This window comes from Brugia malayi (assembly GCF_000002995.4).
Source record: "Brugia malayi strain FR3 genome assembly, contig: Bm_v4_Chr2_contig_001, whole genome shotgun sequence".
Taxonomy (NCBI): Eukaryota; Metazoa; Nematoda; class Chromadorea; order Rhabditida; family Onchocercidae; genus Brugia; species Brugia malayi.
This window is the reverse complement of record NW_025062476.1, coordinates 6,219,381-6,244,770: the sequence shown is the minus strand read 5'-3', so window position 1 is coordinate 6,244,770 and position 25,390 is coordinate 6,219,381. Positions and strand designations below refer to the sequence as shown.

Below are 25,390 nucleotides of genomic sequence, written 5' to 3'. Positions count from 1 at the left end.
CAATTCCGATGGCTTAAACCCTATTCCGGTGGTAGCATTTCGTCATGCTTTCAGCATTCGCTACCATTTCTATTAGAGCATCTTTCATACCGTCTCACTTATTGTAAATCCGGAAAACTCTAATATTATCGGTGCTTATTTTTCATCTTCATTGAAAAATGACCGTTCATTAATATCGTTTAACTGAAAACTAATCGTATCGCAATTTGATGTGCGTGAAATGAATATACTCTCGATGAAAATCCTCTCAACATTGCTGAATTCCTGATATCCTGTCAATATTTATTAAACCTAATCAGGAACAAAGCGATTAAACATGGAGGAACATAGCTGCTGCACACCTTATATTCCGGATCACATTTCCACAAAACCTTTAGGCGGAACTTTTGGGGCGGAAGAAACGGAAATTAAAAGTTCTTCAGTCACAGATTCCTCGACAAAAAGTTTTCAAATTGTTAAGAAACCGACATCCGTAACAAATCCGTCATTTTCCAAAGTGAGTCTTTCGCGGACTTGTTTCTCTATCGACAGTTCAGATAATTTATCGCCACCAAAAACACAAAAGAAACCGCTGCTGATCCGCGCTGAAGCAATAGATCTGTCCAGTATCCCATCTGGCAACAACAATAACAGCAGTATCAGCACAAATTTAAAGATGAAACATGACGTGCGACCTCATCTACTTGTTTCATTTTTTGCGAAACATTTCGAAAAAATGCACAAAAGGATGACGAAAAGACCGTTAGGATCATCACTGTCCTTTGATTTGGATGAACGTCAAAGAGTGCAAACTTTGCAACACGGACGTGATTCGCAGGAAGACAGTATCCTCTCACTACCTACTAATAACATGAAATATCCCAGCTCGTTGTACACCGGTTTGAATTGCTTTCATTGTCTCATTAACGCATCATTACGTGAGCATGAACTTAACGGACTGGATGATGGGATCCGATTATGGTCCAGTTCCGATATTCCCAGCGTAGATTGTACCGATTCAAGGCAAATTAATTCCGAAAAATTGAATACCAACTGCAAAACATCACTTCACGACAGCACTCGCTTTGTCAATAAGTGACTTTTAATTCTTTCACTTTTTCTGCTAATTTCAAATCTGGGCAATTATGCCACCTATAGCTGAGTTCGAAGTTAAATATTTCTTAGCTTAAGTGTTATCCGGAAAGAAATTTGCACAGGCTTATTCACGGAATGTGCCATAAGAAAAATTTGTCGCATGTTCGAGCCGCTTGATTTTCCTAACCTCATTTTACTAATTTGGGGATGCCAACATTTTTTGATTTTGATTTTCATGATTTATTAAAATTGAAGTCGGAAAAGCTTTGATTTCGACCCTGTTCATCGGAACCTCGGGAGTTTTGTAATTTGATTCTAATATATGGTACGACTGTGTTCTTATTGCAATTGTAAGTAAAATTATAATGTTTTACTGGTGTTGATATTATGATCAAATCTCAACTGTTTTTGGTCCAATCCTGCAGGTACCTCACTATGTTTTTTTTTTTTTTTTTTTTTTTTTTTTGGAATTAGCAGTAATCTTTTAAATATAATCAAAAAAAGAACATGTGAAATTTAAAACTCTTGCACCAACTTGTTTTACATATAATTTTCTGCTTATACTCATCGTTGATTTGAATTTGGATTTGCTGTATTAATATTTAATTAGTGCCTTCATCGATACTCCTTTCACATTATCAGAGCTTGTGTCTTCTTTCAAAATCTCACAATTCTATTGGATAAAGGCTAATAGTCCGATAATCCTTCATTTTTTGTCTTTATTAGATTTCATAATTCCGTCGGATAAAGACTGACTGTCCGATGACTTGTCATTTTTTGTCAAATATGAAGTTCTGGTGAAATCAAACTTATCGATATATAAGGAAATGGTATGAATCGTCCTGAGCTTTTGAAATACGGCTAAAAAATTTGTTAGACTTTATTTTCCTTTTTCAAAAGTGCCGTTAATTTTATTGACAGTTGATTTGTTGGACAATTAATTGTTTCAATTTCGAGGAAGGTTGGGGATTATTGAGGTATGATTCATCATCAGCTACTTCATGTTAAATCGTTTCGATTAAAACTTTTTTCTTCACTTATTAATTTTTAAATATTCAATATTTTTCTGCGTTAGTGAGTGAAGTAGTCACCTTTCTTTTCCTCTTATAATCTTCTTCATTTAATTCAAGGCTTCAATGCTAAGTTGATTTATGATATCCGAAGTTGATGATTCATCAAAACTTGTTAATATTCGAAATTTAGGTCAAAAGCCAAAGCAAGTAGTCCTGCTGTTTCTGTATGAGTGAAGTTTTTAGAACTCAATGAAAGAATGCGAGAAGCGCTGCAGAGATGGCTAAGTGCCATAAGTTGTAATCATTCTTCCGGTTAATTAATCCAAAGTGTTAGAATTATTAGGAAAATGGGAGTAAAGGATGGAGAGGGGAAGAAGGTGTAAATTTCAAATGCAGAAGTTTTAAGACAGCACAATTTGATCTGCTCGGCCGAATTACATTGTTGTTAAATGGAAAATAGAAAAGAAGAAATTTAAAGAACAAAATTTGTAAGTGTTTGGGCTTAAGAGGTTATTGACGTCATAAATTGAAGCATTTGCTTGAAGTGTTGAGGACAATAAGAATAGGATAAGTGGACATTAAATTCATCGGAGAAAAACGAAATTATTGAGATAAAAAGGAGCAGTAGAATAAAAGCAAAGACAAACATATGGCCAAATACAAAAAGGAGATTTTAAATGATAAGGATCTTAATCTTAGGGAAAATTTTTTTCATTAAAAATTAATTGAATCTACTAATTTGAAAAAGATGATAAATATTCTAGTAATCACTTGAATGCTTTTAATTCCATTGGACTGCAAATATTCCAGTGCTAATTTCTTCTCACGTTTTATTATTTTCTTAAATATGAGCTGAAAATAGTAGTTGAAAAACATTTATGGAATCTTCATTTATTAAGATGGTATGACTGATGATAGATGTGACATTTGCAATTAATTATTCATAAGTGGATAACTAATGTGGATAACAACATTTGTACTGGGGGTTGTTTTGTCTTATCATATGACAGCTTTTTTATCAGTGATTGATGGAGAAGGCATATATGTTTCCTTAAACGAGTCAAGATTATGAGGACAGTCCAGTAGTAGTGAGCCTAGCAGTAATCTTGTAATAATGCGAAATATCTCTGCAAACTTCTCTTATCTTATATCTGAGAATAGGGCTAGTATAAGTTTTAAATGATAGTTTTTATGTTAATTTTTGAAATATATGTTGTTAACAGGATAGTCGAAATCGATTAACCAATTAGTTAAAGAGTGATGTGCTGAAGCTTCTTGAGATTGACGATCTTGATTGATAGGAGCAATTAGAACTTTTCTAATATTTTCACTCACTGCTTATTGTCTTTTTTTTTGCTGAACAAATAAATAATAAATGTATTTGCATTAGCTTCAAGATTTATGTAATATTCATTGTTTTAAACTTTTTGGAAGAAGAGAAAAATATATATTTCTTCGTTTGGCGAGAATTCAAAGGAGAAATTTTTTCTTTGCAATAGACTAGTTGTTAGTTTCATGCTTGATGAAGCAGAAAGACAAATATTGATAAATTTAAACGTGTGAAATGAAGTAAATAAGCGGAGAGAAGTTTATATTTGTTTATTTAGTACTGATCTAATATTTTTTAACTACTAATTGTGGATGGAAATATTTCCGCTTGATCAAACACTTTTTAGTTGGGAAGAAAAGCAAGATCGCATCGCTAGTTTATAAAATCCTAAAAGATGCAAGAAATCTTATAAAGTTTCAAATTTTTAACAGTTTTTATTGTAGATCATATAAGTTCACCCTAGTAAGTCTTCTGTAAGACTTATAGGTTAATATATAATCCCGCATTTAACATAGCAATTTAATTTTGTCTGCATATCCAACCTTCTTCTTGCTTTAAGATGAGAAAATAAATTTCGAAAGTTAGTTTCTTGTGGTTCTGGTTCAGGAATTAAAACTGGTTTTCATTTTATCTATCCAGCAGTGTCCAAATTAATTGCCGAATTGTAAACTAGGAAACTAGGGAAAGTTCTGTTGGTTCAGCAACTGGTAAAATTCTGCTGTATTTTAACTGATTTCATTCTGTCAGCGATAAATATGGACATATTTTTGATTTTTCAAAATATTTGTTTCATACTAAAATCACTCTTTATTTAATCTGTAGCAATTTAAGTAACAAATGGGTAACATCCACCTCATCCAGTGGTAACTATCTCTTTCTGTTTTCATATCGTTTAAGCGTCGAATTCTATGGAACTAATGGTTTAGGGAATGAGATAAAATTAGTAATTCGCTGGTCGTATAGACTGCAAGTCATTTAAAGTTTCCCAAAAGTAGCACTTCAAGTTGTCAATATCCAAATTAATTATTCAGTTGTGAATCTCTTGTGCCAGTAGGCAACGTTAATTAATTACGACCACGTATAAATAATGCTTACGTTTGTCGCGGCAGAAACACTTTCAGTGAACACGAGATTTGTTGACATGCAAGTAAACCGTACAGAACAACCACTGTCCAGATTAATGACGTCGTAGGACTTAATTTCGCTTGAAAGTTTGCAAATTGACATTAGAAAAGAATCTTACTGTATTGCAAAAAATATTGTGTTTCTTCTAAAATTTTAATGTAAAAAAAATTCTCCATTTTATAGAAAAAAAAAAAAAAAAAAAAGAAAGATTATACTAATCTCAGTTTGATACAGGCGCGCATTAGCTAAATCAGCAGTATCTAAGCGACTAGTAGATGTAAACTCAACCCAGTTTTATGGTATCACGGCGGCACTGTGCAAGCATCGTACGAAAAATTATTGGTTCGATCTCAAGGTTAGCGTTTCTCGTATAGATATAAGCTAGATTGACTGGAGCTGTATATCTTTTCGACTGAACCAAGTTAACAACAGAATGAGTCATAAGAGTGAAAATTATAGACATCCGAAATTAATACCTAATTTGTCAATTTTCTTAAATTAATTTTTTAATTTTTAACATTTATTGAGACAATGAAAAATTATGCGAGGAAGTCATAAATTGTTTATTCCAGACCCAAGCTGATGAGCATATTTGGGTGCCATCGTCAGGACCAAATACCATGGCAAGCAATTCACGTGATACTGAGTGTTATGTTGGTTAGTGGAATTTCTTTGTCCAGAAATTAAGCGATAGATTCCCTTTTTGAAAATGGAATAGTTTTCGAAGGAAATCTGATAACATTCCATATCATATACGGAATAATATTATGAAAAGAATTCCATCTCACTATCTACTTTCAGTTTGATCACCGGGGTAACAATTCTAAAATTAACCTTGAAATGTTTCCAGGTGAACGAGATTGTCGGAAAGTTGGAGAGAAGCGGAGTTGTGCCGCATGTCATATTGTGGTGCATACAGCATGCTTACCAATTTTACGACAGGTCGGTTTCCGAGATTCATTTTCTTAGAAGGACTAACAATTTAGACTCCACCTATAATTTTTCACAGTTCTGTTTCCGCTCAGAAGTTCACCAGGTCTTCTTATCTTAAGCAGCATGTAAAACTCACCATTTATGAAACTCACCACTCTGTATTTTCATATTTATTGAATTTGAAAGACCTTCTTTCCATTTTAGTTATACATGAAATGCAAGATAACATATCATGAAGAAAGTACAGTGAAGAAACAAATTGCTTCAAGTAGCGGTCTTATGGAAGAATCGTTGAGTGGACACCATTGGTTGCATAAATGGAAACAGGAAGGACGTTGCTTACGTTGCTGTAAATCGTTTCAGCAAAAAATTTTCCACGATAAGGTAAATTTAGACTGTTATCATTTGATCGGGATAATTTTCATGTAAAAGATCGGAACAGTTTAAGGATGCTGAAGTAAGTGAGCAACTATTATAATTGAAAAGGAATAACGTAACAGACTAAGTTACGTCTATCGCATAATGATTAACATTATGTCGAGGATAGACAAAATTTATTTTTTGTTCCGTTTTGCTTTGTAATTCGACTTAATATTAAACAAATTTCACCGTGAAATCAAATTGAATTACTAAATTCATGCCATCAAATCAGACTTATTTGTCTAAGTTATCTAATTACTAGATTGTAACCGTAATAAAAGATCTAATGAGATATTAACTATTTGTATATATTAGGTGAATCAAATTCTGACTTGGTGTCTTGAATATCTGTAAGTTACAAAGCGGTTTAGTCTTTATGTTTCATCCCATAATGTGTTTTTGCTAATTCTTACGTACTTCTTATTGCAAATTGTATTTTTTGTTGTGTTTAATTTAGAAAAATTAATCTCGAAGTCAATTTCATATATATATATATAATTTATGCGTAGTTAAGACTACGCATAAATTAGTAAAAACACATTATGAAGAAATAACATAAAGTAATAAGAAGGGAAAACAGCTGGACATTCTCTGAAGAATGGCTCATGGAGAACTTTTCTGAAAAGAAAGCATTAACTATGTTATTAATAAGAAGGAAAGGAAATAAATTCAATTGCAGGAGGTAATCGCAATCACTTGTTCGTGGTGCAAACGATCATATCATAACAAAGTAGAATGCTTTTCATCACAATGTTTTGAGAAATCATGCGATCGGGGTGATTTGAAAGAAGTAATCGTGCCACCGACATGGATTCAATGCTCAAATCAAACCCAAACAAGGAAGAGAAAAAAAGTTGCAAAGAGAAAGAAAGTATGGCTCACTCTGATTATAGTTTTATATGTTTTGATAACAAACTTAAACAAAATTATTTTTTGATATCTTCCACATAATCCAAGATGCCATTTCATCTATTATGTTGGTTACGAACGACAAATTGTGTTGTTTAAAGTTTCATTATTTCAGCGCAGGTTGTTTAGAATACGACCAGTGCCTTTGAATGATGGCACATGGCTTCCAAGTCAACCATTACTTGTATTTGTAAATCCGAAATCAGGTGGTAATAAGGGTTCCAAATTGTTACACACATTTTGCTGGCTTTTGAATCCACGTCAAGTATTCGACATTACTGCAATGAAAGGACCTGAATTTGGGTAAGTGTTTATCAAGTTTTTCCTATACGTGGTTTATCTATACAATAAAAAACCTATCATAATGGTTCGTAAAGTAATACCTTAACACAATATTAAGAAATCAACTTATCACCAGTTTGAAACTTTCAGATATTATTACTGGAAATTAATTTTTGACAATATGCTTCAGACTTAGTATGTTCAAGAAAGTGGCATCCAGTTTGCGTTTACTCGTATGCGGTGGCGATGGCACTGTTGGATGGATTTTAAGTACTCTGGACAGAGTTTGCTTTACATTTTTTTCAAATTTTTTATGAGCTAGAAATGACATAAACTTTTTTAAACAGTTACTAATAAAATGCATGTAACGGAGTAATAGTTATGATGGATCCATCATTAAGCAAGGTCCTTTTATTTTATTTTTTTTTATTTTATCTATTCTATATTTTAAGTTCTATTTGATTTATAAGTAAAACAGTGTCCTCTTTCCACTGAATATTAATTTTAGATGAATTGGACGAAGTATCCTCCAATCGGTATTGTTCCGCTGGGCACAGGCAATGATTTGGCCAGGCAATTATTTTATTATGGTTCTGTTAGTAGTTAGGTTGTATGATTGAACCATATATTTTTACTGTTCATTCTTGTGATTGTTTAGATTTTCTCGCTTAGTTTAATTCTTTGAAGCATTATCTTTTTAATTAATTAAACCCATATTTTTCCAGATGTCTTGGTTGGGGTGGTTCGTTCAGTGATGAACCTTTGGCAGAACTTCTAAATGCTGTTATTCATGAAACATCTATCACATATCTCGATAGGTTAGTCTGCTTTTTTTGTTATTTCACTCCAGAAATCAAAACTAGGTAATTTTGAATGTAGTAGGTCATTGACGATCTGACCAGGGATATAAGATTAAAATAAAGCTTAAAACTGCTTTTCACATGTACTGAAAAGGATTTATCAAATTTGTTTTAGCATTTATAGGTCTTATTAGAATTCTCTCATTCACATAAATATAGAGAGAAATTTAGGTGGAATATAAATGTCGAAGCTAATCTGCTGTTGTCAAATCTGCGACAAGCGGATGAAATCGACAAAGCTGCTCAAAATGTGCTGACATTAACGGTAATGAACAATTATTACAGCATTGGAGCTGATGCTCATGTGGCCTTACAATTTCATCATTCCAGAAGTTAGTTTGAATTTGGATTGCGGTAAACCTTGTTTATTTTTTTAATTGCGGCAGCTCTTCAGTGATACTATTATGCTAATATTGACTTATGTTGGTAATCGGTAATCAGTTCAGTTTATAAAAGCTTGCATGGTTCTAGGTGCAAATCCACAAATGTTAAACAGTAGGCTGAAAAATCGAATAGCATACGGTGGACTGGGTACCATCGATTTGTTTAAGCGGACCTGGAAACTTCTCCATGAATACATCACTCTTGAGGTAATAAACATAACAGATTTTACCCTTCCAAAGTCAATATCTATGTGAAGTAAAATTGCGTAATTTATCCTCTTCCTTCCATACTTTTTAATGTTTAATAAATTTATGTCCTTTTATATGAATTTCAGTGCGATGGAATTGATTTAACTTCAAAAATTAGGGAATTCAAATTCCACTGTATACTATTCCTTAATATAACATATTATGCTGGAGGAACAGTTCCATGGAGCAGTGATGATGAGGAAAGACGCCGACCTTCCAGTTGTGACGGCAAATTAGAAGTTCTTGGTTTCACAACTGCCACATTGGTATATTTTTGGGATTTCAAATTTAAAGGAAATTTTATGTAAGGAATAGGTTACAGGAAACCGTATAGGTTCCTTAAGTATTAGGTTTGAAAATTATTAGCATTTAATCGTTAGCAATCGCAAACTTCATCTATTCATTTCATTTGCCTCTAAGCCATTTTTATCTCAGGCTACTTTGCAAATGGGTGGCAAAGGAGAACGAATAGCACAGTGCTCTCATGCTCGTATTACAACAAGCAAAGCAATACCAATGCAAGTAGATGGTGAACCATGTCTTCTAGCACCGAGTACCATCGAAATTACTTTTCATAGCCAGGTTGATTCAACTTTAATAAAGCACTGATTCATCTTTCTTTTTTTTTTTTTCTTGTTCTTATTACCATATTGTTTTGTTTAGCATTCCATTATATTTCAACTTTTTCTCTCATCAGGATGTTTTTTTTTGACCTGTTTTAATTTGAAAATGTTTTCCTCTCGCAGTTGCTTTAAGTAAGTATTATAGGTTCCCATGTTGCGACGTGAGAAGAAATCAAATTATATGCCAGGGAATCTTAAGAAACAACGGAAAATATCCAAACAGCAGCGGAGTAATAGCAGTAGCCAAGCGCCATCAACTCCAATAGGCTATTTACTGCCAGTACTACTGACCAATTCCATCGAATATAATGCTAATCGGGATAATCTGGAACGCCTCAGAGTAGCTGGTAATATGTTTCTGAAAATGCCCATACTCTTTTAAGATGAGACTTTATATTTGATTTCTGTGATGATAAAAAAGCAAATTTTTGAGTTTTTCGAAGAGATTTATAAGCTCAGATATCGGTTGTATAATTCTCATAATTGGACATACTTTGAATGACTCATGCAGGTTATTTAATAAAATTTATAACCTCCTTTATTAATTTAAGAATAGTTCGTAGCTTTTTGACAGGACGTATATCAATCACAGACGATACAGCAGTATCAGAAGCTATTCCCTCAAAAATTGTATTTTAGCGAGTCTAAATTGAACTTATAAGAAGGCTAAAATTTCTGAAAAATTTCATTAGTTTTACAAGTAAAAACTTTTCAGCTGTAGAGATCGGTAAAATTAATGTAGAAGCAGAAGCTGAATTGGATGTTGTACGACAAAAGATCGAAAAACTTATTACTGTTTGCTCAAATTTGAATTTGGAATCGAATAGCGAATGGAGATTTCTTGATTGTTAGTAAATTTTTTAATGAGGAAATAAGGGGAAGCATCTTTATTTCTACTTGTGAGCAAAATTTTCCCCGGCTACTCTGAATTATTGATTTCTTAAAGATATTTGTAATATGTTGAGTTCTCACTCCATCTTATCTTTCTTTGGTTAATTGAAATTCGCGTCGTTTCTTATTATTTAACTGGTTTTGATGTTATTTTTGAATCTGAAGATGTAAGAAACGCTGAAGAAGGTGTATTTCGTGTGCACCGTTATCAGGAACAATTCATGACATTGTCGGATATATGCTGTTTGGAAGAATGTATTTTGATCTTGAATAATATTTTGGTCAGGCGAATGCATTCTGATGATGATTCAAACCAAATTAAGTAACTTTTTTTTCTCAAATCGTTCTTGTTACATTAATTAAAATGTTGCCCTTTAACTGTTCATAAATTTATCTGACAGCTGGAAGTTTTGTTGAACTGAAAAATAATGCAAATATTTTATTTTGATTAAAAAGTTCAATTGCAAGTGAATTAAATAGATAAAAAAAAAAAAAAAAAAAAAAAAAAAAAACAATGCTATAGGTTAGTAGATGCTTCTAAGATGTTATGAAGTTCTTTAAAACGTCAGTGTTGTTTATTTTTTTTTTAAAGAAAAAACTTTGTAAATATTCATAAATTCATCTCCAATATTTCGAGGTCAATTTCAGGAAGAACATATCAGATCATGACGTTTGCTTAAACGATGATACATTGCATATCACATTCCAATGCGATACTCATGAAACGCATCTATAACAGCAATCCAGTGTAATTGATACCTATATGTCCAGTGATTTATTTTTTGTATACAGCGCGAATCAGTTTATTACTTGTTTATAAAAATTGTAAATTGAGTTTTATGTAAAAAATTTTGTTTTATTCAGAAGATTCTATAGTCACAGAAATCTTTGTTGTGAAAAAAAAAGGTTCGAAGTGAAGTCATGGCTCTTAGTTCCAAAAAGCAAGAAAGCCTCTCTAATTTCTAGTTTCTTCGTAGGTAGTCGGAATGTTCATTACTGTTTCGTTATCATAATAGTTTTTATTAGTTATATTTTATTGTTGTTATATTTTTTCTTTCATTTTCAATTCTTGGATGTTGTTTCATGAGTTAAAAATTTACTAATGAAACTCCAAATAAGTTGCGAGTTTATAACTGCCTGAAAACATGATACTAATTATTTTTGTACTATTATAGATGCGCTGTAGTTTTGGTACTTCAAACTTGATTTTTTAATAAATTAATTAGCGATATAAAATGTGTTGTATAAGGGGAGCGCTGATTAAAAACTATACATTGTTCATTAAGAATTTTAATTCAACGTTTCACGTTTTTCTATTCCCATTTTATCTAGGATCGGATATATTCTTGATAATAAAACACTTGACTTCAGTATAAGGTTTCGAAGAAAAAACAAAAGTTTTGTGATCCGAGTAGAAATCCACTTTCTCTTGACTTTTGAATTTCAAGTTTTTCCTTCTTTTTCCTAAGCAAAAGGTATATGAAATTAAATGAAATGCAAATTTTTGAAAACTTATAAAAGAAAGTGGTGAAACGTTTGCGATCATAGTTTAAAGTCATATAAATCATTAAGTGCGGTTTACTCGTCAACAGCAAATGACCACAGTAAAAAATTATAAGTATCATGACTGGAGGCAGTTGAACATTCGAGGAGGTCTATCTAATTTTTAAATTGAGATTGAACTTTATTGAGTCTTTCGAACAGAGGGTACCAGCGGTATAAAAACGTTGCATTTTCACGAGACGTGGTAGTGTCGGGAGCACGTCAATTCATTGTTAAATATTCAGAACAGTGTATGAAAAAGAAATCTGAAATTGATGAGACACGAAACAAGAAGATAAATTGGCGTCATTTTTTCATCATCTGCTCAGTACTTATCTCAGCATATCTCATTAACGGTGAGCATGCTCAGACAGTATGCAATATATGCACCACAGTACCAGCCGCTATCTTTACTTACGAACAACTTTCCGATCACACAACTCGGATCTTTGCTTATGTAAGTCTGAAACATGACAGAGTTACGTAAGTATTTTTAACGTAAGTACTTTTAAGTAAACGTGAGCACCTACAAACACGTTTAACTTCACAACGCTATTACTACTGCAAATTAGCATAATTATGCATTTTGGTCATCAAAGCCTGCTAAGGCAATTGAAATTCTATGGAATGGAGTGAGATAAAATGAGATGTCAATTGAAATGAAATTAAATGATTAAAGAAGTAAGTAAGAATGGAATTAGTTAATACTCGGAGATTGGAATTGGATTTTAAGTTATAGTTGGAATCAGTGATACTTTAGAAGGCAACGCTTTTCTATTGGTCAATTCATGGAATTTTGATTGCATTCGACAGCATATTTGTGGATGCATTTGGATACTTTTTCGGCAAATTCATCCTTCTCATTGTCCTATTTTTCAATGTTGTTTATCAGCATGATGTCGCCAAAAGTCTTATGGAGCAGCAACAACGCCGTAACGCAATGGCTAATTCGATGGTTAGCTCCGACATACCTGTTCATTTTTCAGGCTCGTCTTATGCATCGCAAATTGGTCTTAATACAGCAATGACAATCACCGATGCGACGCAGTTTTCTGCCGAAGTATGCATTTACAGAAATTTAAACAATTTAGAAATTTCAGATCATTAGGCATTATGGCGTACTTTTACACAATTTATTTTAAAAAAAAATGAAAAATTCTAACATGTATGTAATATTTTCGGTTTTGCAGAGTCTCTTCAGAAGGTATCCATCATTACATTATAATAACTTAACAACTGCATATTCATTGTCTCGTAGTCCAGAGATGACTGCTTACTTGGATACTTCTTACACTCACGATGGATCTCTAAAAACAGTCGCTTCTACTACAGTAAGCTAGTTGAAGTAATTAAAACTTGGATGAAAATGAAAGCATAGAACTTAATTATTTCACACTTCTTAATCTGTAATGTACGCGGTTCATTTTCCTAAAATTTTGAAACAAAATTAAAACATAAAAAAAGTTTTAATTCATTCTATTATCAATTAATATTCAGGAACAATTCAAATTTGGAATACAGAAGCACCGACAAATTACCCTGAATGACTCGTCAATATTGTCAGATTACGGAGAAGAAAATGATGGGTCAGAAAATGACACCGTGAAATCGACTCCTGCTGGTGACTGCCAGAAAGTTGAGAATGAGGCTTGTTACTTACTTTTGAGGAAATTCGTAAAACTTCGTTTATTCGTTCCCAAACATAACAAATTCACAAATAGTCAGGAGATCATGAGTTTTGCATTCAGGCAGGTGGTTCACTACATTCCAGCGAATATTCGACGTCGACGGCGGTGAAAGAAGAAGAGACTCTTGTTACTAACCCAAATGAATTTGTAATTACAGTCTCACTTCATAATTCCTTTATGTCATTTGCAATTTTAATATTGGAAGTGTCTAAAAACTTCAAGCCTTAAAACTTCGTTTATGCTTTTCTTTCAGATAATATTTAAGCATCCTTTTACGGAAATGGTGACAATCCACGTGAAAAACAAGCACAGTCGTCCGATAATGTGGGCTTTGAAGACTAATGCAATCAAGCGCATGATTGCACAGCCTACTTGTGGCACTCTGGGCAAAGACGCCACCGTACACGTAGGTCTAAAGATTTGTTAAGGAACGCATTAACCACCAAAATAATAAGATTAAATTTTTCAAAGGATAAATAGATACTGCTCAGCGAAATTTCCCTTAAGATTCTGTTATTCATTGAATCAAACTGAATGACAAGTCTTTGAACTTTCTTATTTAAAAACTAACAAAAAGTTTGAATTTGCTATCCTATCCGGTATCTACTTTCCAGATTAAAATCGGAGTTACTGCAATACCACCTGAGGAATCGAACATGAATGATCGAGCTGCCATTGATTATTGTCTAATTGACGATGATACAACCGGCTTTGACCGCTCATTTTTGTACAACACTGAAGATCCATTCCGCAGACGGAAAAAATTCAATATTTATTATGAAAATTAGCAAAAAACTGGTGCATATCTGAAGAGATCTAACACTCCTACTCCACAATTGAGGAAATTATATTTATCAATTTATTAACTAGCAAATAAAAAAAGTTACCATCGTGTGTGTATGCTTGAAATAACACAAAACAGAACAATTGTTTGCCCAAACTTTAATCTAGACTGAATAAGACTGAAGTTTGAAAGGACGATGAGGAAAGCAAGGGCATCCAACATCTTTTCTTAAAATCAACACTATTGATACACCCAAGTGCACTTTGACTAAGTTAACAACAAAAATTTTTTTGAATGTTTAACGTTCTATTTGATCTGATCAAAAAGTACAGCAATATATATTTTTTCTGAATCATTTTTCTGAATCATTAATCAGTTTTAAGCAAACGCTGCTATTTTATACATAAATGAACAGTGACAACAATGCTCAAAATCAAAATTAAAAATTGGAAATTATTATCTTCTTACATTTGAAGCTCGGATTCAAACGAACGTCTGTCTTTCGTTTTTCGGCTGAAATAGTGTTGCCATTTTATCAGAAAATTCTGATGAAACGGATTCGAACGAGAGTTGTCCCGGAAAATTTGTGAGTTTTCTGGAAGATCTCATAGAATCTTGTTTTTCCAAACTGTTTGTCCCAAATAGAAAGTCGTTCGGCGAAGTGTTGTCTTTATTAGAGAAATTGGTGGACGATGAAAGACTTGGAGTTGAATTCTTCGACAATTGATTCTCGGACATATCTATGAAACAAGCGGGTTCTGTTGCCAAATAGTTTTGATTATTGAATTGCCAATAAATTCCATTTACTTTTTCGGTGGGTGAAGCACTTTTTGGAGAAGTAGAACACGAAATAGGACTTTTAGATCTTTTTATCGTAACGCCAGCAAGTTTCCTTTCCGTTTCCGATTTATTCTTCTGCTTCCATTTGTCTGATTTGTCTGCCGGGTGTGTTTTGATATTTTTCCTGGAGGAAATCATTTAAATTTCTACAAACCATTTTAATAAGAATCCATCATTTCAGCATTATTTATTCTTCGAATAAATAAATTAGAAAAAGTTTAACCAACTTCATAGTTTAGAGATTTAGTGGAATTTTTAGTGGTATTTTTTTATAATTTAACGAGAAGGAATCATTACCAACTGTTTAAAGGCCAACAACAAAATGGATTGCACAGACCGTATTGACAGCATGAATAAATAAGTTCGATAACTGTAAGTAAACTTGCACCAAGGAAAAGACCAAGTGCTCCACCTACATCACCTATAATAATTACATCACCTGTGACAATTACGTCACCTGTAATCACCTGTAATAATTACATCACCTATAATATAATTGTGTTCACTTCTTATCCAAAATTCAATTGGGATCTAAAAAGGAAAATAATCTTGCATTCAACTCTCTTTAAACCTACATGCCAAACTCCAAATACTGTATGTACTTTCTTGTCGCCATGTTTCAATATTCATTCGATGCAGGAAAACATTCACCATTGCGAAATTTTGTCTGAAATAATTAACTTAATTAAGAAAAACGTACACGAAGATTTTAATACTGAAAAATAATTTGGATTAAAATTTTGATTAACTTAAATTACACTTAACATCCAAATGCTTTGACAGCAAGAAATAATTCCAAATGAAAGATTTAACTTTTTTTCTGAAATTTATAAACAATTTGCTGCAGTAGTGATCGACTGTATGAAGAAAATGAAACATAAAAATTCTTACTCTACGAATGCCGATCCAAAATCAAAATTGGCCAAATAAGCTGGTAATTCCTTTTGGTATAAATTCGAATATGCTGACTACAAAAAATTGTCCTTTAAAATTTTAAAAAATCTACTTTTACTAGGAACTAAAAGTACGATTTCGTTTAAGAATTCATGAACAAATAAAGGTAAAATTCTCTTCACAGATTGTTCAAGTGCACTTCATTTTACTGGTACATTTAACAAATGCTAAATGACAGGTTTGCATTATTCAAGCTTACTAACTTACTTCCACTGATTAATTAAATTCCACACCAAGTTATGTTACAGTTAAGTATGAAAGCCGTAATATACCTGAAATTCATGCATTACTTTCTTGAATGAATTCAACAGGATGATACTTTCATTTTTTACATCACCGAAAGTGCAGTCAACAATGTCGCGGATAAATGCACCGAATTGTTCTTTGTGATGCATTGTCGTATCACCGAAGTACAGCATAGAGCCCATCTATAACATTTCTCAGGAATTTTAAGGCATAGAATTCACTAAAGTAGAAAACTAGAGATAAGTGACTGTTAACTAATTTGAAATTATGCATAGTGAATTCACGCTGAAAGCAAAGGAATTATAAACCAACAAAATAAAATGAATGAAATTGTGCCATAAAACTAAGCACCTGTAGACCTCTCCCATCGTCAACAGCGGCCATGAAATTTTGCAATTCATCATCAGCTATATCAACAATGTTACGAACTAAATTTTCATCCAGATCTCTTAGCATTGGATTGTACCAGTCCTGTAAGACATTGTATTACAATCAAGCTTAAATATGCACTTTGTGATAGGTCAACAAAGTGATAAGTATTGTTTATTAATCTTTAGAAAAAAGAATACTTCGAAAAAATCTTGATCAAAAAAGTGACGCATATTTCGAGATTGCATTTTTTCTGCCCATGCACGTCGTTGTAACCTGCCTGATTCATACTGCAATTAGCCCATCATTTGAAACGAGTTGGTTCAATTTAATACATCCGATATAATTCTGCGAAAAAGACAGAGAAGCTTTCTGGACTTAACAATTGCATACTCAATGACTCTCTCAGAAAAGTTATCTCCTTTTCAACCCAAAAACAAAACCTGATTCGCCAAAAACAAGGTAGTATCCATGCGTTTGAGATTAACGCTTAGCGTTGATTTGTAAAATGATGGATTGTATATTTTGTACAGTTTGGTGACAGTATTAACGAATCTTTGCATCTCCTTTACTACTTCATCAAAACGATCACCAAAGGCTTCTCGAAGTTGCACTACAGTGTGAAATTGCTTAGCACCACTGATATCCTCTTTTGGCTCCAAAAGCTGCAAATAAATACGGTTGACATCCAGAATTCAGTTTATTTCTATATACAGTTTATTAAGTCTAAACAACATATATTTATATAGAAAAATTTTTACACATTAGAATTTCAAGTCTTACATTTTCTTGAAATGAATTTTTAAAGAGGACATACTCGATATATGACAGAAATTCGTGCTTCTTCAGTTGACGATGGTGGATTTTCAATAGCAGCAAACATTTTAGCATGATTAACAGGTATTGCACTGAAGCAAGAAATAGATTTGTTCAATCGTTCAAAAGCATTTTGATACGTTTCATCTGTCCATCCCCAACCATTGTCAATCAACCTACAAAATATGACCTTATTCATAAACTATGTTTGCCCTACAAAGAACAATTTCCGAACTGACTTAAATAAAAAATTATTCTCAACTTCAAATTTCATCGTGTTTCTCCATAAACTGTAGCTATCTTGATGAGAAATTGTAACACTGACTGGTCTTTTTCATTGTGCATATCTCTTTTATTTTCTATTAACAAAGATAAAATTTCAGCTTAATTTTGGATTATAATTTTATTTATAAATCTTAGATCATGCTATATATTCATCCTTAAGATTAGTTAATTAGCTTTAAAATTCACAATCTGATGATGAACGACGGAATTACTTTTGTGTTGCTTCTCGTAACTTCAGTATCATTCGTTTCGTCCTTAGTCTTATATCCTCCTGATATCGAGACTGTTTTTCATAGGCACGTTGTGCTGCACGCTTGATTTGTCTTACCTTAAAATAATTTTTTTTCTTTTGGTTAGTGAAAATAAATCAAACATTGCTTTCAAATCGTATATTGAATTAATACCTGTTGATTACTCAGCAGCTGATTTTCTTCACACTGGAAATGCTCATCACGATGGAGTTCTATGTTTGCCTTCAAATTTTAGAAATTTCAGTCGAATATTATAAAAATCTTAACATTCGAATTTTATTAAAAAATAATAGGACCTCAATGTTAAGATATAAATCGAATGCTTAATTTTTTAGTTTTTATTATATAAAACAAAACCAAAGTAGCATGCATTCGTTTATTGCTTACTTAATGATCTCGATTTTTGCATTTAATTATTTGGATTAATTTTCGAGTTTTGAAATTTCAATCAATGGGAAAGTAATTTTTAAATTAATTACTCAAATCAAAGCTAAATTTAAAATATTCACTTAGGCTGTATATACTATCACTACACAAGTACTGTCGCTTAAAATATAACAAAGTTTGGGCATTTGGTCAGAAACAAATATTACTCTCAACAGATATTTGTTAAATGAAAACAGTCAAACGGCTAAATGTTTATTTACATCATTCTCGTCATCATAGTCATCAATAACATCTTCCACATCCTCTTCTTCGGCAGTATCAATCAGCGAGGGAAAGATACTATTTGGAAGTAAAGTCATATCCTGCCAAGCTGTGTAATCGATCTGATCACATGGTGAAAGACAGCCAAATCTATTAAAACTCCTTTTTTTACCGAACTGTAGAGTGGGTAATGCACACGTGAAATATTGATCCACGTTGCAGAAACTATACGCTGAAATCGTATCCGTATTGGTATAGAGGAATGATGTAGATAGAGGATAAATAATGATAGTATTCAGTTTCATAGATAACGTTTCAAATTCTTATCATATCATCCTAAAAATCTTTTTTGAAGGAAAGATATACAAATAAAGATGGTAAGAATCGGTTGAGTTACCTCCTGGATTTGGATTATATGCCCGCCTCATGGAACATTTGCACTTTTGTTCAATTTCATGCAAATATTTCCGAATAGTACATGTATGGATATTTTCTGGATCATCAACTGCCAATATTGTTGTTTGTTGTTTTGCGCTTTTCTCCACACATCCCGCACCGGAATATTTATGCCTCTAAGAAAGGTAATTTTATCGGTTCAAGTATTATGTAAAGTTTGGTGAAAATCTCAGGCAAAGCAATTATATCTTTTTAAAATTTTGTTTGAATAATTATTTAATGAAAGAGTGTTACCTTTTGCATTTTAAACGGAATCTCCATTGTATATCCCGGCGGAACATTGACACCGTCGAGTGATGATTCCGGTATATCTGTTTGATTATAAATTAAAATTTTTAATCCTGGAAGACTCATAGTCCGAAAATATGGCGTACAACTTTCTACTCGCTCATACCGTTCGATGTTTAGTAATAATCTGAGACCATTATCAGAGCCTTAAAAACACTGTAAATGTATTTTGCGTCTGATCAGTAAAGCAATGCATATTTTATTTGAGGGGAAAACTAAATGATCTTTTACCATTTCATTAAAATTTTTATTTTATAAAATGTAAGTCCTGTTCAAAAATATTAAAAACAAGAAAATCTAAATTTAGGTACAAAATAATTTGGAAACTATATTCATCTTAAAATTATGCTTTATTTAAAAGTTAAACTTGCTTCCATAAACTCTTACCACTTGAAGATATATAATGTGGATTATTTGGATCTGTGTTTATGGCCCAGCAGAGACCCGTAAGTGTCCAAACTGCCTTGAAATTTGATAATCGACAACTAGTACCATTCGGCCAAGTGCAACTGACATCATATTGAGATTTTGTAACAAAACAGCACAAAACATTTGACAAAATTTTTGAATCTTACAAGAGTACATGCAAAATATGAGTAGAAAGTTCTTTTGCAAGTCTCAAAGTGTGCAAATTAAAAAAATACCAAACTGTTAACCTGATGGAAAGAATCTGAAAACTTATTGTTGTTTTTATTATTGAATGGTAACTTTATTTGCCTGAGTATCATTCTGGACTTCCAATGCGCCGCATTCCTAAGAAATTTTACAGCATCCATGTCCCATGCATTTTCTAGCACCTTATCAAACACTGTTAAATTCATTTCGTTAGATAAAGTGTTATTACTCCTTGGTTCTTTTGGTTTGCGATTCTGAATTGCTGGACCCGTCAAATAAGTTAATCTGAAAGTGTCCACATTTCTTTGCTTAATTTCACGAATTCAATCACTAATGATATCAATAACGTATCTCTTCCTTATTCAGCCGATTATTTTTCTTTAGATTTCTATTATGCTGTGAATTTTATACCCATTTTACAAGTTATCCATCAACAATTTATACCAATTTGTTTAGTTTCGTTGATTATTGTAAAGTGTTAGTTTTCATATTTCTGTTTGCACAAAAGTAACTCAAAACCTCTTCAGTTCTCTGAGCTAAAGATAAAGTTATAATGAACGAAAACAGCAATCACTTATGCTCACCTGTACTGATTATTATTGCAAATAGCGACAACAGGAAATGGTATTTGATTTGGATAAGCTGCTTCGATATTTGTTGCTACAGGTGTAGTTAAGTACATATTGATTTGTTTGAAACTTTGAAAACATGCTAACAATACGAATATTGCGATTATCGCTGCCCAAAAATACCTACAAATTAATTGGTGTATACTAGTAATCAACCGTCAAGCGGTCCCGAATCCCTAATATCATTTTATAGCATCCAGTTATTCCCATGCTCACAAATCTTCGTGACAATAGCCATCTCACTTTTCATACTTTGATATTTGAAGAGATGAAAGTGAATAATAACTGAAGACAAACTTTGAAAAAGCATCATCTGTCTGTAAGTGCTTGACTCCATCCATATTGGCATTTTCAATGATAGTAAGTAATACAGGCTCATCCCGAACTTCTTCGGTAGAAATAACTGACAGAATAGTTCCTGATTTTCGAATAGGCTCGATATTTTCACTTATAATCGAATTCCTTTGTTTCCTTAAAGAAGCTAAAGCTGAGTCAAAGTTATACGGCAGTTTTTGATGGAAGTGACTGATTGTCAAGTCCTCCAAAATCATTCAGTGTCATTTAGAAGAGAAATAGTGCTGAGAGTTGCTTGCAGGTTTATTATAGCCAGTCTAAATCCATTCCAGAGAAATAATTGCTTATAGATCAATTTATTAATTCACCTGAAGCTCCAATTAATTTCTCGAATTTATTGGAGATATTTCACGTCTCATGAAGCAACAAAGTGAATAAATAAGTCTCATGAATGCTTTGCAACTTTTGAGACAATTCAAAAGTTTATGTTTATAATGTAATATCTAAACGAACCTCGATTGATAGAGATATAAACGACTTCCAGAAGGCTCGTGACGATCCGCAAACAAGTTTAAGTGACTTGCAATATGGTCAGCTGTTCGAGGCATTGCTTTTTGCTTATGCTATCGACAAAAAAGGAAGATAATCAGAAGAAGCGGGGTGTATTTATAGAATCTATTGATTTCTTATAATTTTTATTTCTACTTCAGTGTTAAAAATGACTTGAAATCTGAATTACGCTCAAAAAACATCACTCATATAATGGGAACAAGTACTAATATTGCTTAAAAGAGAAATTAATTTGGAATTGAATAAATTGTAAACAAAAGAATTCATTACTTTTAAGAAATGAATAACTAAGCAGCACTAACTAAAACACAAAAGCTGTATTTACATTCAAAGAGTTTGTTACCATTGACTGAACAATTTTGAAGAAAAAGAAGAGAAAAGAAAGAATTGAAAAATCCACTGATGATTTGCTTGTAGAGCCCAGGACTACTTGGTTATTTATCATAAAAGAAAAGTCTGCTGTTCAGCTTTTTTTAAAACCCATTAACAAAGCTTACATTTGAACTTGATGACGGTCATATGCCATGCCACTTTTCATTTGTCATCACACTATTATCAAATTGGTACCTTTACAACAAACAACAATGGTGAATAGGCCAGCAACATATTCATCATCTTTATCAAAAATACTTCATCATTCTATCTGGCCAATTACTCCACTTGCAATTCTAGGCTTGAGAACACATTTTCTATGTTTAATTAGCTTACCAAACAGAATCATATAGCAATTTTAAAATTCTTGTTTTTCAAGTGAATATTTTAATATTTCATAGGTACTGAAAAAGATAACCAATTTTGCTAAATGTTTTTCTGTTCGAAGAAATCTTCTACGATATAATGCAAAGTTCGTTGATTTCTTACTGGAAAAAAAGTTGTTGCTTGTCTTTTTCCATTTCTTTTCTTATAAGTTCTCTTATATCCCACAAACAAACCCTTCGACATATTATTTCAGACTAAAAGTTCTTCCAGCTGCGTGGGAAAATGGAAGCAAATAGATTTTCAATCAAAAAAAAATTTTTAAATTGAAGACTATCGGACTTCCAATTTGAAGTCGCCATTGTAATAAATATTTTAACAGGAATAGTTTAAAATCAGAAAATAATCTTATCATCTGTACTTAACAACTGCACAATTCTGGCAGGCATTTCTTTGCTAATTGATTTTTAACTAATCTGACTTATCTTTAGACAATTATCAGTCGTTCTTTAACACATTTGATAAAGTAATTGTTGTTTAATAGCTTAGCTAGCAATGTTTTCTATAAGAAACATATTTCCAACAATTAACAGGACAGATCTGTTAATTTTGAACTTTCAGCAAACCTACCATCGACCTAATAAGGTAGGAATATTTAACAGTATATGTTGTAAATCTTTCTGAAATATTCATGTAAAGTTATATCCAACTGGACGTATTGAGCAATCGGAAATGTTCCGGTTATATTAATCGAACACATCAGCAACTTTCCATCTGTTACATTAATATCTACTATAATGCTTCTAATTTTTTTATAAACACAAAATGCAAAAGTGATATCTTTGTCATATTTCCCAGCAAGATTACTATAATACTATTAAACTGGTTACCTGCTTACCCATTTAAGATTAAAACAGCACTATTTTAAAAAAAGTAGGAATCCAATCATATCAGTGAAAGTATTTAGAAACTGAAAACCATAAATTTCCAATGTTTTGGCAAAACTCTTTTTTGAATGAGTTTGTCTCTCTTTGGATAAGGTTTGTTTCTTTTTATTCATTTAACGTGTGATGTTTATATTTCTCATCTAATTGTAATATAATCTTAAAAAATTCCTATTTATAGTTTTTAATTTCTTTTGAATGAATGACGATAATGGTGAGATAAAACTTAGAAACTCCGAATATAAACTTTTCAATGATTTTCCAGAAAAATCTTAGAAACTTCGGATTTTTCGATTTGCTTTAATTTATTGAAGTTCTTTTCTTGTGATTGTTCAACCACCATCTAAAAGTTAGCTTAGAAAATTTCCTTTTAAGCGCAACTAATTTTGTATTAAGTTAATGCAGAGAATTAATGCTTTTTTTGGTTTATCCATCCATCATCCTTTCAATGCATTCTATTGCAACTGTGTGATATTTGATCGAACTTTTTTTATTTTTCCAATAGTAAGAAATGGTCAAATATTTCTATCAAAAAATAATACTTTCATGGTTTTATGGTTCTCGAATTTTTAATCTTTAACCATATACAATTTCTGGATTCTGTAATCGAATAATCCCATTGTTCATATAATAGAACAAAAGATAATAGTTCTAATTGCTTGCATATCATTGTGTTTGCTTCAGTCTCCACTTTTGCAAATATTTAAAGCACTACAATGAAACAGGTCGTTACATCCTTATCGGCACTAAATACCACCAACCAAAAACCCGTGTTTAAGCAAACTTTTGCAAGCCTACTATCAAACAATGTATCTATGAGTTAAGCTGACGAACCCGAAGAAAAGCTAAGCTGATCAAATTTGAGAAGTAAAAAGAATATAAAAGGCAAAGACGCTGTATACATAGCATTTTGATCATAGACAAAAATTTTGCTAAAGTTCTTCTGAGAAAGTGAAAACTGATATTTCTAGTATTTCATTTCACGATTTCCCCTCATTGAGTTATAGAATCAGCAGAGATATTAATGGAATCAAAGAATGGAAAATAAATGATCAGAAAATTTTTTCCTTCACTGGCGTTATCATTTCGAATTTTTTAGAAACTAAACTGTCAAATCTATTCCTTAACGAATCCATTCTTTATTTATAATCTTACTGATAAAACTAATCATAAATTTCCTAAACAGATAGGTGCCTGAAAAGATTCCCTTCAATTCCTGAACAGCTTCAACTGTTGGTAGTTTTTATATTCATTTTTACTTTAACATGTGAACTGAGTTCACACTGCAACTTTGTTCGTTTTTTTTTTTTTTCATCATAAGTGAAAATGATTGATTTCTTGTGTGATTATTATAAATTGAACCAGTACCAACTTATTATATTCAAATGAGTAAAAAAATTGTAATTTGATTTAGTGATTGAAACTGAAAATAACATTAATCCTAATAATATGATTTTGACTTTATCTTTTTTTTTTCTACAGCAGTCTTCTGCCTTTCTGCAATAAAAATTAAGTTTTTTGCAGTGAAGAAATCTTTAAAATAAGAAAAATGATGGATGAATGAGAAAAAAGAAGGAGAATCATATTTTTATCAAAAATTTAGAGCAGTGGTATCTTAACTCTTTAACAACGAGAAACCAGGCAGTAATAAATACAAAATTTATTATTTTGTATAAACCTTTCTTGTTAAATTGAAAGGTTCTTTGCATCTGCTATTCTTTTTAAAAAAATAATTTCTGAAAGTAATTTGTTATTTCATTCATTTCATCGGAGCGTCCCAGTTGAATTGAAAATTTTATGCTTCATCCTCAGAACTGAACGAATCTTAATGATTTGAACTGTTTGATTTCATGCAGCGATGTATTTATGATAGCTTCAAGAAATTCAAAAAGAGACAAATTGAATTAAAATTAATCACATTGGTTCACTTTGCTGTTATAATGATAACAGCGCTTATGGCAATTTTTGCTATCCGTTCAAATCAATCTTGAAAATAATTGCAAAATTTTTTTATGGATATATTTCTATGGAAAAAAAATTTTTTTATGGACACTCTTTCAATTGACTACAAATTATTTAAAATTAATAAGTTAGCAACTTAGACTACAAGCATGTGCCAGATTGAACTGAAAAATACTGATAAGAAATACTTCCTACCAATCTATATGATTGTATGACAACATGAAATCATTGTTGGTGCTCAGTTTCAAAGTAATTTTCAAGCATTTCCTTGAGTTGAATGGAGTTGAGTCTGTGTAATCGGATGTTTTGCATTATTTTAGCATCTTCTAATATTGCTTTACTATTTCCATTGGGTTTTCAAAGGTTTGCTTTGGACTAATTCAAAGTAGTACCGAAACCGGTACTAATCTAATTCGAAATG

At 32.0% G+C, this 25,390-nt stretch overlaps 3 protein-coding genes across 4 annotated transcripts; 2 read left to right on the top strand and 1 right to left on the bottom strand.

Annotated features, from left to right (window-relative positions):
- Positions 1 to 316: 316 nt before the first annotated feature.
- Positions 317 to 10,828, top strand: Bma-dgk-5 (Uncharacterized protein; the record flags this gene model as incomplete). Its single annotated transcript, XM_043078611.1, has 18 exons — positions 317 to 1,074; positions 4,777 to 4,897; positions 5,115 to 5,199; positions 5,393 to 5,484; positions 5,680 to 5,859; positions 6,575 to 6,766; positions 6,920 to 7,107; positions 7,277 to 7,370; positions 7,595 to 7,659; positions 7,812 to 7,904; positions 8,118 to 8,278; positions 8,418 to 8,536; positions 8,665 to 8,844; positions 9,014 to 9,160; positions 9,347 to 9,548; positions 9,917 to 10,048; positions 10,258 to 10,414; positions 10,741 to 10,828. 18 exons carry the CDS (start codon positions 317 to 319, stop codon positions 10,826 to 10,828), a joined length of 3,054 nt encoding a protein of 1,017 aa, XP_042934545.1.
- An 859-nt stretch (positions 10,829 to 11,687) lies between these two features.
- Bm6335 (Uncharacterized protein) lies at positions 11,688 to 14,110 on the top strand (the record flags this gene model as incomplete). Of its 2 annotated transcripts, XM_043078609.1 has the most annotated exons (8): positions 11,688 to 11,745; positions 11,880 to 12,091; positions 12,395 to 12,694; positions 12,825 to 12,965; positions 13,132 to 13,285; positions 13,387 to 13,469; positions 13,576 to 13,728; positions 13,937 to 14,110. In XM_043078609.1, 8 exons carry the CDS (start codon positions 11,688 to 11,690, stop codon positions 14,108 to 14,110), a joined length of 1,275 nt encoding a protein of 424 aa, XP_042934543.1. The 2 variants fall into 2 exon arrangements, with proteins under 2 accessions (XP_042934543.1, XP_042934544.1); XM_043078610.1 differs by lacking the exon at positions 11,688 to 11,745 and having other exon boundaries at positions 11,888 to 12,091.
- A 479-nt stretch (positions 14,111 to 14,589) lies between these two features.
- Bm6071 (Uncharacterized protein) lies at positions 14,590 to 21,405 on the bottom strand (the record flags this gene model as incomplete). The annotated part of the gene is made up of 19 exons (XM_043078608.1): positions 14,590 to 15,070; positions 15,244 to 15,367; positions 15,522 to 15,613; positions 15,838 to 15,914; positions 16,173 to 16,328; positions 16,498 to 16,617; positions 16,716 to 16,805; positions 16,959 to 17,180; positions 17,333 to 17,507; positions 17,829 to 17,944; positions 18,021 to 18,089; positions 18,515 to 18,747; positions 18,913 to 19,087; positions 19,206 to 19,405; positions 19,647 to 19,768; positions 19,977 to 20,159; positions 20,459 to 20,626; positions 20,801 to 20,974; positions 21,311 to 21,405. The coding sequence occupies 19 exons, from the start codon at positions 21,403 to 21,405 to the stop codon at positions 14,590 to 14,592; spliced, it is 3,072 nt and encodes a 1,023-aa protein (XP_042934542.1).
- Positions 21,406 to 25,390: the final 3,985 nt, after the last annotated feature.